Raw genomic sequence first — 15,687 nt, forward strand, 5'->3', positions numbered from 1 at the left:
AAAAAAGAACAGATCTTTTAGATTGCAGATAATGGGGAAGAAACAGAGTTAAAAGGTCTCAATAATAGACTAATAAATCACTAAAAAATTATTGTCATAAGAGCAGTTTTTAAACAATGAGATCTTTATTTTTTCTATGTACCTGGTACTTACTGTCAAGAGTATGTTATTTGTAAGGAGACTAACAGTTTGTAGAAAGCTAATTATATCAGAGTGAGTGTTCTATGGATAATGGACACCTCAGATCTTTAATAACTAAACTAGATCTTCCGTGAAGAAAATTCAAACCATAACAGTTGAGAATTATATTTGAAATATAAGATGTTACCTACCAATACTTCTGTATTTTTTAGTCGTTCACATGTAGACAAACAGTCTTTTATATTCTTTCTTTGAGAACAATTTTGAGGTTTTTCATCAGTTGAATCTTCTTTCTTATCCTTATTTTTCAATTGGTTTATCTTTTTGCATTTAAATCCTTCATCATCTTTATGGAGATAATTTTCTATGCTATTAAGTCGAGTATTTTGCTCACATGTTTTTGGCCTTTTTGAGTCTTTATCTGAACAATTGTTTTCATACTTATTCAGATATTCAGACATTTCCAACATAGTAACTTTTAACTTTGAGTCACTTGTCTTTGAATTATCATACTGGAGATTGTCAAAGGATTCTGGATTACAATTTTCATTTTTTATTATTTTTTCTTTGCACTTACTTGTGCAAATATGTTTGTCAATACTGTTACATTCTGAATACTGTTTATCAATTCCATTGCTAATTTCTTGCTCCTTAAATTGAGACTCCGAAAGTGTATTTTCCAATCTGCTTTTCAAATCTAAGTTACTTTCATTGCAATGAGACATATTTGAGAACGTCAATACACTAGAAGCTTTGTTCTGTGTCTCTTGATATATATTTTGGATGATTTGACTAGGACTGTTCTGACACTGATTTCTTATTTGAGGTTTCAAAGAAGACTTTCCTTTACAAGAACTAAAAGATTTATTAGGTATTAAATTTTTCTCATCACTGTTGTCTCCTAACAAGGAAAATTTTGTATGAGAAATGGAAATGGAAGAGGAATCATCCTTAGTTTTCTTTAGCAAATTTTTGTCTTCATATGAGCTCCTAAATACTTTAGAAGGAACCAAATTGGAATCATGCATGTTGAATGAGGGACGAGGAATATGTGATGCTGTTGGATCAATGTGCTCCAAATGATGAGCAATTCTTGCAATAACATCTTGTCGTTCCTGGAGTAAAGAACCTATCAAAGGATTAATTTCTCCAACAGAACGATGAGAATAAAGACCATTAGAAATGCAAGTTTCACTTTGGGAAGTTTCTGATTTTACTTGAATTTTCCCCTCATTGGTGCCTTCTGAGCAAGTAAACTCTGGATTACCAAAAGAAACAGAGAAAGTTTCTTTACATTTTCTCACATTTTCATTTTCCTGTGAAACCCGGTAAAGTTTGGAATTAAGTGAACTAGATTCTTGAATTGTAAATGGATGTCCAGAAACATGTGAAGGGCTTGGATCACAATGAATCAAATGCTGAGCAATTCTTGCAATAACTTCTTGTCGATCCTGGATTAAAGAGTCTATTAAAGGGTTAGTATCACCAACTGTGTGCCAGGAACTCTGGTTGCTAGAGACACTAGAATCAATCATTGAAAATGATTTTAAAGTTCTCACTGATGTCTCATGTGATTTTATATCTCCTATACCATTGAAGTCCAAAATATTGGCTTGAGATGTCCCATAGTCAGATTTATTGCCAGAGCCTGGATATAGTTTGACATTTTTGATGGCTGCAGTATACTCTGGAGTTGTACCCCTTTTTCCATGTAATACACTTTCAGAAACCATGGTCCAAGCTGGTTTGCTACACAGACGCTGTGAACTCTTTGGACTACATTGTTCTGCTTCATTAGAGTTGCGGTGCTGATGAGTTTTAAGTTCATGTTCTTGAATTCTTTTCTCATACAGGCCAATGTTAGTGTGAATACTACATGTCAAAACTGGGTAATAAGATTGTCTGGGTAAAGACTGAACGCTGACTTTCAAGGCCACATTGTGAGAAACGTTGGGAACAGGAAACACATGTTCAATTGGAGTCTGTGAAAAACTCCACTGAAGGTCTACATCAGCAGCACTGATTCTAGAGTCAAACAGTAAAATACAGAATCAATGGATTATAAAAGTCACATGTTTATCATTGTATATTAAAGAATATAAAGCATACTTATCTTTGTTTGCATTAATTACCACTGAAATTTACTTTTAGCCACTTTGCCATGCATATTACTCTGATAAAATGAGTCTGAGATTGTGGCTCAGTGGTAGAGGCACTGGGTTCAATTCTTAGCACCACATATAAATAAATAAAGGTCCATCAACAGCTTATAAAATATTAAAAGAAAACCCAACATAAGTGGTATCTTATGCTTAGAAGAGATGATCTTTTTAAGAACACCAGACTATTTAAGTATGCAAGCTCAAGAATATTATCATCAAAAATATATTTGCCAAAATAAAAAGAATAAATGGATTCAGCTAATTTTATTGTGCAAGGTGACTAAGATAAACTATTTCATGACCACCTGAGTAAAGATATAATAGTTGCTTGGTAGGAGGTGTGTGTGTGTGTTTGTGTGTGTGTGTGTGTGTGTGTGTGTGTGTGTGTGTGTTATTTTAGGTAAGGTCTCACTATGTTGCCCAGGGTAGCCTCAAACTCAGCTCTTTTCCCTCAGCCTCCTAAGTAGCTGGGACTAAAGGCATGCATCACCATGACTATCTATATTCATATTTTTCAAGATGCCAAAAACTCAGGACTGGGGATGTGGCTCAGTAGTAGAATGCTTGCCTACCCTGTGTTCAATCCCCAGTACCACATACACAATAAAATTATCAAACTGTATAGTTAAAATATGTGCATTTGCCAATCATGTGGTACATGTCCGTAATTCCAGTTACTAGTGAGGCTGAGACAGAAGGATCTCAAGTTCAAGGCCAGTCTCAGCAACTTAGTGAGACTTAAAAAGGACTGGGGATATAACTTGTAGTGGTAAGGTGCCTCTGGGTTCAATCCTCAGTAGGAAGGAAGGAAGGAAAGAGAAAGAAGAGAAGAGAAATTCAGAATCCCATAAAATATTTCCACTTTATAGTGGTAGCAGCAAATTGTTCTTCTCTAAAGTAAGTTTATCAAATTTATTTCAACAAGTAAAATTCACACTAACTCAACCTAAATTTCTCAAACTTGTTTTGAGAAAATTCTCATTAAATTTTATCCATTTATATTCAAAAATGAAGAAAAGAAACTATTTTTAAAAGATCGCATTCAGTAAGTTAAGCAATGTGAATATACATGTCCCTTTTTTGCCTTAGACATACCTGTAAAGAATATTTCGTGGAATAGCACCATGAGAAACACTCAGCCATGCACTTAACTGAGAAAAAAACACAAACGAGCGGACAGCCAACAAAAGAGTCTTCTCTTCAATGAATCGATCACCATTCCTAATGAAAGTAACAAAGCCTAATTTAATTGTCATCAAGCACACATGATTGAATTTTAGGAAGACAGAAGCTGAAATTAACATATCACTCAGGAGGTAGGCTTTTAAGAGCAAAAGAATGAATGTACCAATGTCAAAGTTATGATTATTTAACGTAAGTATTTAACATCTAAGTATTAAATTTTACTACACAGAGGGATTCAAAGATATGATATAATATCTTTTAAAAACTATAGGAAGTAATAAAAAAAACTTGATTTATCAGGATCAAGTTCAAACTTAAGCTCAATAACTTACTGTCGAGGAACTGGCTCCAATATCCATCTTTCTAATAGTAATGCATCTTGCTTAATTGCAGGATCATTTAGGTCAATGCCTTCTGTGGTAGGCCCATCATCACTGTAGCAGCAGTCTGGTAGTAGCATCACTTCCACCATGATTGGAAGATTATTCTTCCACAACAATGTGACCTCAGACCTGGTTCGTCTGGCTTGGCGACACTTTGAGAAAATGAATATGAGCAAAATTTCTCAATAATCTGCCTAACTTTGTATTTAAGTTTTAAAATTGTAAAGTAGAGGGGCTGAGGTTGTGGCTCAGTGGTAGAGTGCTCGCCTCTCATGTGCGAGGCCCTGAGTTAGATCCTCAGCACCACATAAAAATAAATAAGTGAAATAAAGGTATTTTATCCAACTACAACTAAAAACTAAATATTAAAAAATTGTAAAGTAGATATTAATTAGAAAGGAGTCACCTATTGCAGAGCTTTTGGATTTTCTCATTAAATAATGTATTCATGCTAGTGAGTTCTGAGTTCAGGGATTAGTATTGAGTATTTAAGATGCAAATTTTCTTGGGGAAGATATCTTTGTTGTATCTTGTGAAAAAATAACTGCCATACACAATGTCCGAGAGGTCTCTGAGTTAACCCAGCCTTGTCTACTTTGTTAATTTCATAGGAAAGATTAATTAATTATTTCTGTGTATTAGTTACTGGTTATTGAACCCAGGGGCATTCTATCACTGAGCTTTCACCCCCAGCCCTTTCATATTTTTATTTTAATACAGGGTCTTTCCTGAAACTTGGAATGCTCTTATCTCAGCCTTCTGAGTCACTGAGATTGCAAGCGTGTACTACCCACCATGCTTGGCTTAATTCTTAATTCTGAAGACCAACTCATTTTCATTAAACATTCAAAACAGGTAAGATATTTTTTAAGTTTAAAAATTTGGACTACATTTGATAAACTAATAACTGGGAGAAAAGTTCCTAAGCCAAATTTTATTCTACCTACCAAAATATTTTAACAGTTATTATTCAAAAAATTAATACAATAATAAAAGGTATTCTCCCATTAAAAAAAAAAGAGCACAGAGGGAAATTGGTTAATCTGAGGAAAATAATCATCAATTAATTTACTGAATGAACAAGAACATGAAGTGGAAGAGACAGGGCTGAAACTCTAAAAGAAAACTCAATCAAAGAGAGTCAACCTGAGAGCATGAGAGGACAGGTGTGAATCACCCTGCTGACTGATCCACAAAACTACCTGACCTGCTTTCAAGAGCCTTGTTTAAGAGCCAATTTTATATTTAAATGTGAAAATTATAATTGTGATATAATGAAGGTGATAATAGAACTTACATTAGTTTACATATAATTTTTTAAGCATTCAACCTATGGTTCTTACCTGGGCCAACTTGTCACTACATTCATGTTTTGTAGTTACTGGATAACAAGACTGTGCTGGAGGGCAATGGAAACTTTCCGTTCGACCTTTTACAGAACATTCAGGTGTTCGACCTTCTGTTATTAACAAGGCCAAAGAGACCAAGAACTCCTCTGCATCATATTCAAAATATTCATCTAGAGTATCTGGAATCACAAGAAAAAAGAAAATCTCTGCACCATGTTCAAAATATTCATCACATAAGCATACTTTTTTTTTTTTTTTTGGCAGTACTGGGGACTGAACCCAAGATCTTGCACACTCTAGGCAAGCCCTCCTCATTGAGCCAAACACCCAGCTCTTAAGTATTCTTAAAAAGAACTCATCTATGTGCCTATAATAACAAATGTTACATTCCATATTCACTAACAAAAAGTGAAAGGAAAATACAGAATACTCTTGATTCACACAGTATACAGAATTATAAAGAGATGATGGATGATTCCAAATTCCAGGTGAACAGACTGGTTAAAATTATGGCATAAAATAAAAAAATTATGGAAAAATTATTTTTATCTAAATTTCAACTAGACTAGTCAAGATTTAAGAATATATGCATCATCTGATGGATAATTATGTGTGTTTAAACATCAGGTACAACTTTTTTAAAAATATATCATTAATAGACAAAAGGTCAAAATGTCTTTTATGTCATATTTTTTAGGTAAGATTTTTATTGCCATTATTAAGTATTAGAAAGAAAACACAAGTCCAAGTGTGTCTCTCCCTTTCTCTCCCCTCTCCCCTCTCCCTTCCTTAACTGATTCCTTGTTCTCATAGCACTAAATCTGTGATATGGATATTCACAGTCACAGGGTTCTCGATGCTTTGTTATATAATAATAACAGTTTCAAAGGGACAAATGCTATAATAAGCTAGAATCAGAAGGAGACTTATTTTGCAATACAAGGAATGTGATATTTTGGTTGTTACATAGTTCCAAATAATCCAACCTACCAATATTTTCATTTAGTTTTAGTAATTTAAAAATTTCTCAAAGTGCTCTAAGTTTTTAACTTTAAAAATTATTAATTTGCTATACAAGTTGAATACTCATGAATAAATGTGCACACAATACTTCATTTAATTTATAATTTTGAAAACGTTGTTCTTATCTCTGCCAATTAAACAACAAATATTTCAGGTGTTCACTATACTATATTAGGTGATGGGGAACATAGAGATATAATGTACATAGTTCTTAATTTCAAAGACTTTATGATTTAGAAATGACTTAAAGAAAACAGTACACCATACAATGGGTAGAAAGAAAAGTACAACTTGGACAGAGAATTTATGTAAAGAAAGTAAGAGAAAGGAAGGACTGGATTCAGATTATGAACAATTTTGCAGGAAGTAAACTTTATTGGCCCAAATTTAAGAACTTTCAGAAAATTTTCTCTAAAATAATCATGTGCAACATAAAATGACAGCCAACACTTGATAATAATTTATCATTGTCCAGTATTACCCGTGCTAAGTAGTTTCTATACATTGATTCATTTAGCTCCATCATTTAGCTTCATTTTAAAGACAACTGAAGCATAAAGAGACAAAGTAACTTGCCTAAGATAACTCAAATAGGAAGAAGTAAATTTGGAATCTGAACCCAGTTTGGTTCCAGTATCAGCCTCTTAATTAGCATACAGGCTGTCTTTCATTATAGCTATAAATTTTATATACTTCAATGTATTTTTTGAAATATAAATGAAAATAAGATATACATTTCACATAATTGATTTTGGTATTTTTATTTAAAAATATAGAACTGTTTTCCAAAAATAGGACCTAATTTTTATAATACTGTGCCAATGGAAAGGTGGCAGGGGGCAGTGTTTCTCTGGGAATAAAATTAGGTCATAAATCAAGGGTCCTCTGAGATTCACTGAGTTAAATTATGGTGTCCTTCATAAATAGAGAGGCAAAAAACACACAAAAGAAATCTATTCAACACCTCCCTGGTAGGTTTTCAAGGGTAGCTCAGGCTTGCCATGGGCTATATGGCATAATGTTAGCTCCCAGGACATTTTCTGGACTCACCCTGTTCCCTCTCCCAGCATGTAGTATAATCCCAGAGAGCTAAGAATTATAGCAGAAAAGTGGCTTCTAATCTAATGAATACTGAATGGTGCCAAGAAGTCGGTTACTCCATGTGAGGATGGTCTACAGCCTAAGTAATGTCTCATATATGTGCTATTATTTTTAAAAAGCCTATAGATACTAACTGCATTACTAAAATATAAATTCATATAAAAGCATCATTGAATTAATAGCAACTTTACATCATTATTTTATCACATACACTGAAAATAAAACTTCATTAGTGTTAATGCTACTAAGCTTTTGCCTCACGTAATTGTCCACGTACATGACAAGTTTCAGGATAACTGCTGAGGAGTTTCTTATCAGCTTGCTTATGGTTGCAACTCACAGTGACCTTAGCATCATTTAAGTCATGTAAATGAAGGGCTTTATCTGTACCTGTGAATTACTGGGCTGGAAACAACTCTTTATTTCATTGGATAGAATGTAAACTGTTATCAAGGAAATTGCTAAAACTGTAACTTCTTCATGGACGCTAAAAGTTAGGGCATAAATATACCACAAGGGGAAAGTTTTGACATTAAAATCTCAGGAAACCTGAGTTCTATAAATACTCTCCAATTAAGAGATATAGCACATGGGTCCACACTGGTAGACAAAACTGGTAGACAAAACAATTAAATACAAATTTTCTGTGGTAACCACTAGTATAGAGGTTAGAAGTGTGGGCTAAGCCGGGTGTTGTGGCACACGCTGTAATCCCAGGGACTCAGGAGGCTGAGTCAGGAGGATCCTGAGTTCAAAGCCAGCATTAGCAAAAGCAAGGCACTAAGCAACTCAGTGAGACCCTGTCTCTAAATAAAATACAAAAAAGGGCTGGATATGTGGCTCAATGGTTGAGAGCCCTTGAATTTAATCCCCAGTACCTGCCCACTCTCCCTCCTCCACAAAGAATAAAAATCATAGCTGTACAGGGGCATGAGGTGAAGGGCAGTAGTTAAAGAAGACTTCCACAGTTGTAAACTGCTACATAAGGCAAGTCACTTCATGTTTCCCTCTGTAAAACAGGAGTAATATCTGCCTGCAAGAACTCTAACATCACACAGGTGCAAGCTTTAACTGTCCCCACTGTCTAGAGTACACACTTTAGTTCACTGGATTAGACAAAAAGGAATGAAGGGAAAGGAGAGGAGACGGGAATAGGAAAGACAGTAAGATGAATAAGAAATAATTTCCTATGCTCATATATGAATACACAACCAGTGTAACTCCACATTATGTTCAACTATAAGAATGGGATCAAAATTATGAAGAGCTGCATCTCATGTGTGAATGTCAAATATACCCTACTGTCATGTATCTAAAAACAAAACAAAAAAAGAGGATACACTTTAATTTTCTTTAGCTATTATAACCTTGTTCCCCAACCTGACCCAATATAACTGATTTAAAGTGATCTCTTGACCCAAGCTGGGCCAGAATCTCTTTCCCAGGACACTGGAATAAGGACTCAAGAGATGTTAGTTGGTTCCTGCCTGCTACCTTGATCTGAGACAGAATACACTCAGTACCTATACAGGGCTACAGGCTGACATAGGCATGGAACAGTACCAGAAGAGAATGAAATAAGAGGAACAGTGAATGAGAGATAAGAGACCTCATGGCTACAGGAAGCCAGATAAAAAGTAGTTGTCTCATTTTCTGACAATGTTCCAGTCCCTCAGGAGGACTGTTAATATTCCTATTAATATTATTTCTATTAATCAATTTCTTTAAACTTCTTGAGTGGGTTATTTGTAATCAAAAAATTTAACTAATAACTAAAACGTTTTATTATGAGATTACAGAAAATGTTTGTCAAAAAATAAAAAGTATTCTTTGATTTCTTTCTTAAGGGTTCTGTAGTTTTCATTGTATATGTCTTTCACCTCTTTCATTGATTCCAAGTATTTCATTTTATTTTTGAGGCTATTGTAAATGGACTAGTTTTCCTCGTTTCCCTTTCTGAGGATTTGTCACTCATATACAGAAATACCTTTAGTTTATGGGTGTTGGTTTTATATCCTGCTACTATGCTGAATTCATTTACTAGTTCTAGGAATTTTCTGGTGGAACTTTTTGGATCTTCTATGAATAGAATCATATTGTCAGCAAATAGTGCTAATTTGAGTTCTTCTTTTCCTATCCATATCCCTTTAATTTCTTTCGTCTAACTGCTCTGGCCAGTGTTTTAAGAACTATGTTAAATAGCAGTGGTGAAAGAGGGCATCCTTGTCTTGTTCCAGTTTTTAGAGGGAATGCCTTCAATTTTTCTCTATTTAGAATGATGGTGGCCTGGGGCTCATAATAGATAACCTTTACAATGTTGAGATATGTTCCAATTACCCCTAATTTTTTTAGTGTTTTGAATATGAAGGAGTGACCAATCAAAATCCCAATGGCATTTCTCATAGAAATAGAAAAAGCAGTCATGAAATTCATCTGGAAAGATAAGAGACCCAGAATAGCTATAGCAATCCTTGGCAAGAAGAGTGAAACAGGTGGCATCACTATATCAGACTTTAAACTATACGCAATAACAACAAAAACAGCATGGTATAGGCACCAAAATAGAAATGTAAACCAATGGTACAGAATAGAGGACACAGAGACTAACCCACAAAATTACAATTATATTAGACAAAGGTGCCAAAAACATACATTGGAGAAAAGATAGCTTCTTCAACAAATGGTGCTAGGAAAACTAGAAATCAATTTGCAACAAAATGAAATTAAACCCCTATTGCTCACCATGAACAAAACTCAACTCAAAGTGGATCAAGGACCTAGGAATTAAACCAGAAACCCTGCGACCAGAATAGGAGAAAAAGTAGGTCCTAATCTCCATCATGTTGCATTAGGCCCCAACTTCCTTAATAAGGTTCCCATAGTGCAAAAATTAAAATCAAGAATCAATAAGTGGGATGGATTCAAGCTAAAAAGCTTATTCTCAGGGAAAAAAAAATCTGTGAGGTGAATAGAGAACCTACATCTTGGGAGCAAATTTTTATCCCTCACACATCAGATAGAGCACTAATCTCTAAGGTATATAAAGAACTCAAAAAGCTAAACACCAAAAAAACAAATAATCCAATCAATAAATGGACCAAATACCTGAACAGACACTTCTCAGAAGATATTATATAATCAATCAACAAATATTGAAAAAAAGTTCATCATCTCTAGAAATAAGAGAAATGCAAATCAAAACTACTCTAAGATTTCATCTCACTCCAGTCAGAATGGCAGCTATTAAGAATACAAACAACAATACGTTTTGGCAAGGATGTGGGGAAAAGGGTACATTCATACATTGCTGGTGGGATTGCAAATTGGTACAGCCAATTGGAAAGCAATATGGAGATTCCTTGGAAAACCTGGAATGGAACCACCATTTGACCCAGCTATCCCTCTCCTCAATCTGTACCCAAAGGACTTAAAAACAACATACTACAGGGACACAGCCACATCAATGTTTATAGCAGCACAATTCACAATAGCTAAATTGTGGAACCAACCCTGATGCCCTTCAGTAGATGAATGGATATATATGGTGTATATATTACTCAGCAATAAAAGATAATAAAATCATGGCATTTGCAGTCAAATGGATGGAGGTAGAGAATATAATGCTGAGTGAAGTAAGCCAATCCCCCCAAACCAAATGCCGAATGTTTTCTCTGATATAAGGAGGCTGATTCATAGTAGGGTAGGGAGGGGGAGCATGGGAGGAATAGATGAACTCTAGATAGGGCAAAGGGGTAGGAGGGTAAGGGAGGGGGTTAGAAATGATGGTGGAAAGTGATAGACATCATTATCCAAAGTACATGTATGAAGATATGAATGGTGTGAATATACTTTGTATACAACCAGAGATATAAACAATTGTGCTCTATATGTATAATATGAATTGTAATGCATTATGCTGTCATATATAACAAGTTAGAATAAAAAATTTTAAAAAATTTTAAAAAAGACAAGAGAGATATATAACCTTCAGCCTTATTTTAAACAAAACAAATAAGAGACTACCCTCCAAGGTACCTCTCCAGGCAGGAATGCTGTGGATTGGTTGTGGGCTGAAGCAGCTCAAGCCTTGGCTCATTATCTTTCTGGTGCTGAGGCCTATGAAAGATGGCACAAAAGCCAGAGCAAGGAACTAGAAAGACTGCTTCCTCCCTTAGGACCTGTAGCAATTGATCCTAAAGGTTATGTCACCATAGCCATCCATACCAAACCTAGTTCCAAACAAATGGATGAAACAAATTTGACAACTAAAGTCATAAAAGAAGCTATTGCAGGCTAAGCTCTGTTAATATCTTTCCAAGGTCCTAGAATTCAAGAAGAGTGATTTGGATTTGGATAAAGGATAAAATCTCAGGAAAATGTGGGGAAGCTTTTGACCTTCACATCTCCAAAGAGAGCTTGGAGAAATTTAAAAAGGAAAAAAAAAAAAAGCAAAGAAAATATAAAAATAAAACCTTGAGAAATTTTTTTATTGCTAACAATACAGCAGCTATTAAATTGGAAAACAGATTTAAACACATAGACGGACATTTTAAAATAAGAATAACACTTGAAAAGTAAAAATTCTAAAAGTACTATGAATACAGGTTCTAAAATCTCTGACCCCAAACAGCCTGGAACATGTTATTCTGATTTCACGGCATTACAACATCAGAGTTGGAAGGATATTTTAAAAAGACCTTATTTAACTTCTTGCATTCTGTGATGGGGTTTGATATCCAGGTGAGAGACGTATTCAAGATCACATCTTGCAAAACCGTAATTAGAACCCAGATCCCTTGATTCCTAGTTGAATGCAGATTATCCTGATTGTTAACTAACATGATAGTATCTCCACAACTGTCAATTCTGGGGACTGCCTTCTAATTCAGTTTACAAGTGACAGAGGAAAACCTGTCATACTGCTTTGTAGTTTTACCTTATATTTTAAGATGCTTATCTATATAAATGTTCTTTATATCTTTTTAAAAATTATAATGAGCATTTTGTTTAAAAAAGCAAACAATAATCTAGACTTGTAATTTGTGTTAATTATTTGGGGGAAGTCACTGAATGTTATTCCTCCTCAATGATAACTTGCAATTGTCCAACCCAATAGCTCTTAAGGAATCTCTAAAAATCCTTAAAAGAAAAAAGAGGTCTAAACTCCATCTCTTACCACTTTCCCTCTCTCCTACTACAATTCTAGCCTTGTTCAACTATTAGTTCCTAGGACAAGACCAGTTCATTCATACTTGACACACACTGCTCAGAATGTTCTTCTCCCTAGTTTAAAAAAAATTCTTTTTTTTTAAGTTGTTGATGGATCTTTATTTTATTTATTTATATGTGGTGCTGAGAATTGAACCCAGTGCCTCACACATGCTAGGCAAGTTTAGTTTTAAATGGCTAACTCTTTGTCATTCAATCAGTTTCAATGTTATCTGCTCAGAAAAGTCTTCCCTGACCACCTTCTAGAGATATTCACATAATCATTTTTTAAGTAATATAAAAATGATTATGACATAGTCCTTAGCTCCAATATTTTTCTTTTCAATTTACTTTTTGTTTTCCTCTGCCATCACTAGAATATAATATGTAAGTCTCAATACTAGAAAAAGTTTCAAGTACATGCTGGTTTTATAATATTTGTTGAATAAAAGCAGTCTTTTTTTTACCTGATATTACTGATATCAGTTCTAGTTCTTAGTTAATTTAAATGTTTGTTCTTTAAAAGAGGATAAGTATGTCACACTACTAAGTTCTAATTTCTTAACACCAAAACTACTATGCTGCTATCTACAGGTTTCCACAAATACCTGAGTTAAGTAACCAAACTATGAATTAAGAGATAATAGAGGTTTCAAAAAGTAATAACTCTGATTACTTTAAATATATGACACTGGATAGGGCTTTCATTTACATGTTTTCAGTTAATAGGAATTTTATAATTTAGTATACTTGTTTATGTGTTTGCCTTAGAGAACTGATAGTATTCTGTTGCATGTCTTATGTATGTGTAAGCACATTCAATCCCACAAACATGTGATCATATCTTCTCTCTTTTTAAGCATTTATTTTCAGTGTAGACATCCTTGTCAAAAGTATATGTATATTATTATTTTAGACATAACTATACCACAATATATTTAAACAGTCCTATATTGTTAGACATTTTGGTTGATTCCATTTTTTTAAACAGACATAAATATTTTCATAAATATCCTTGAACATTTGACTCAGTATACTTGTTTGATTATATCCTTGGGATAAATTCACAGAAGGAAACTTTTTATTCACATTACCAGATTGTCTTCTATGAAATTAAAAGGATATTATTTTTGGATAAAATTTCTTCTTAGTAACCCCTGAGGTTTTTTCCAGACCTCTTTTTCCTATTTATTCTGTAGTAAGAAGAGCCAGGAATCTTTGTACTATTTTGGCAGGCTTTAGAAATAAGTCAAACAGCATATATAGAAGTCCAGCACTGGGAAAGATACTCTTCCTCCATTCCCTTTAGACAAAGCTCAGAAGTAGCTCTGAGCTATCTTTGGTTTTTGTTCTAAGTGAAGGATCCAAAGACAGCAGCAATATGTATATATTGGCTTAAAGGAACTCTCTAATAGGGTTTCTTAAGAAGGAGAGAGTGGCTGTAGTCTTCTCTCCTAGGGTTTCCCTAAACTTCTAAAGAACAGATTCATAGACTCTCAGCACTGAAAACAAGTCTAATTCAACTACCCACTTGATCCCTTCAAGGACACCTCCCTGGCAAGCATTTATCAACCAGTCTTTGAATACCTCTAATGATGAAGAATTTATTTCCCAAGTTAGTCCATTTAATTATGGATCACTCTGGATGTTCAGTTTTCCCAATGCCCAAGATATTCACTTTTCTTGTTAGAACAAATGGGAATTTTAAATAGTTGGCAAAACTCTAGAGCCAGAAGAACTAGCCTCTAAGAATGGTCAGTCTGACTAGCTCCCAGACTGATTCAAGCATCAGTCCTCACAGTCTTAGAGAAAGAGGGCACCCAGAATTTTGTTTTGATTAAATACTTATCCATCTTATACCTAATACAGAAAACCCAGTCTATGAAAATCCTCTAAGTTCAGATTTGATTGTTGTTGTTTGCTTGTTGGCTTCCTAACTATATGATGAATCCAGTATAAACTTAACAGTGGGGTCAGAGCCACCATATACAATCAGATACTTAGACTGTTCAATGGCAGATGCTGATGTAAATGTTACTTTTGAGTTACACTTTGAGGTGTCCCTAGTTAAGATTCCTTTGGTTTCTTCAATTAATCTTTTACCAGTCTCTCCTAGTCTTTGGTTTCTGATTCCAGCCAAACTGCTGCCTATACAATGTTCTATTCATTTTCCATCTTGTGACATTGCTCATTCTTTTTTTTTTTAAACATATTGAGCATGCCTCCTTCTTCCTTCCTCTGCTTTCCATTAAACGGGGGTTTTTTAAAGAACTTTCCAGACTCCCTATCTTTTCCACAAAAGAAGCCTTTCCAAACTTCTCTCCACACTGATTTTTCACTGACTTTGCACTCCTCCCCAGAACTTACATAAGTCACCTAGGCTATGAATGATTACTTCAGGGTGCTGGCACACAATCTAAAGTCATGAATTTCATCTCCACATGGGTACATTTCACTTTGTTCCAGGGACAGACTGTACTGCTAATTTCCCAACCTTCTTCAAAGCTTGGGGCACTGATCACAAATGTGAACATGACAAAGGAAAGGACAGGTCAATGCAAATCAACATCACTTTTGGTAAAATTCAGTGCTATCTTGAGACCTCTATAGTTACATCAGTCCATCCATTTTTTTTATACTAACATTCTTAACATTTCATAGATAAATATCTACTAATGGATTGAATTCTACAATCATTGAAGTATTTTTTGTTTTTCATTTATATGCTCCAATTTCAAAAAATTTGTCTTATAGGTTTCTGTTATGAGAATTATAAAGTACCTTAGCAAAAATTTAGTCTAATCTACTTTACTTCTACATGAGGAAAATATGGTATAAGTATATCAACTTTCTTGCTCAAAATTGTATACTGCAAAGTAGAATATAATTCTTCCTCCTCTTCTTCTTCTTCTTTTTTTGGTACCAAGGATTGAATCCAAGGCCACTTAACTGCTGAGCCACATCCCTAGTCCCTTTTTATTATTATTATTTTTTAATTTTAAGACAGGGCCTCGCTAAGTTGTTAAAGCTGGCTTTGAACTTCAATCATCTTGCCTCAATCTCCCAAACCACTGGGATTATAGACATGCACTGCCATACCCAGCTAGAATACAGCCAGTACTCTTTATTCCCAGT

At 34.4% G+C, this 15,687-nt stretch overlaps 1 protein-coding gene across 7 annotated transcripts in view; it reads right to left on the reverse strand.

Annotated features, from left to right (window-relative positions):
- Atosa (atos homolog A) overlaps window positions 1-15,687 on the reverse strand; it is a 92,443-nt gene that overhangs the window by 25,746 nt on the left and 51,010 nt on the right. For all 7 annotated transcript variants that reach the window (XR_013090771.2, XM_076850805.2, XM_076850807.2 and 4 more), the window contains 4 exons: window positions 5,215-5,399; window positions 3,821-4,023; window positions 3,399-3,524; window positions 333-2,166 (listed from right to left, as the gene is read on the reverse strand). Coding sequence is in view for 6 of the 7 variants with exons in the window: in XM_076850805.2 (XP_076706920.2) it covers window positions 333-2,166; window positions 3,399-3,524; window positions 3,821-4,023; window positions 5,215-5,399 (2,348 nt within the window). In the remaining variant the exon portion in view is untranslated. The remainder of the gene's footprint in view (window positions 1-332; window positions 2,167-3,398; window positions 3,525-3,820; window positions 4,024-5,214; window positions 5,400-15,687) is intronic.

Source organism: Callospermophilus lateralis, chromosome 3, assembly GCF_048772815.1.
Source record: "Callospermophilus lateralis isolate mCalLat2 chromosome 3, mCalLat2.hap1, whole genome shotgun sequence".
NCBI lineage: Eukaryota > Metazoa > Chordata > Mammalia > Rodentia > Sciuridae > Callospermophilus > Callospermophilus lateralis.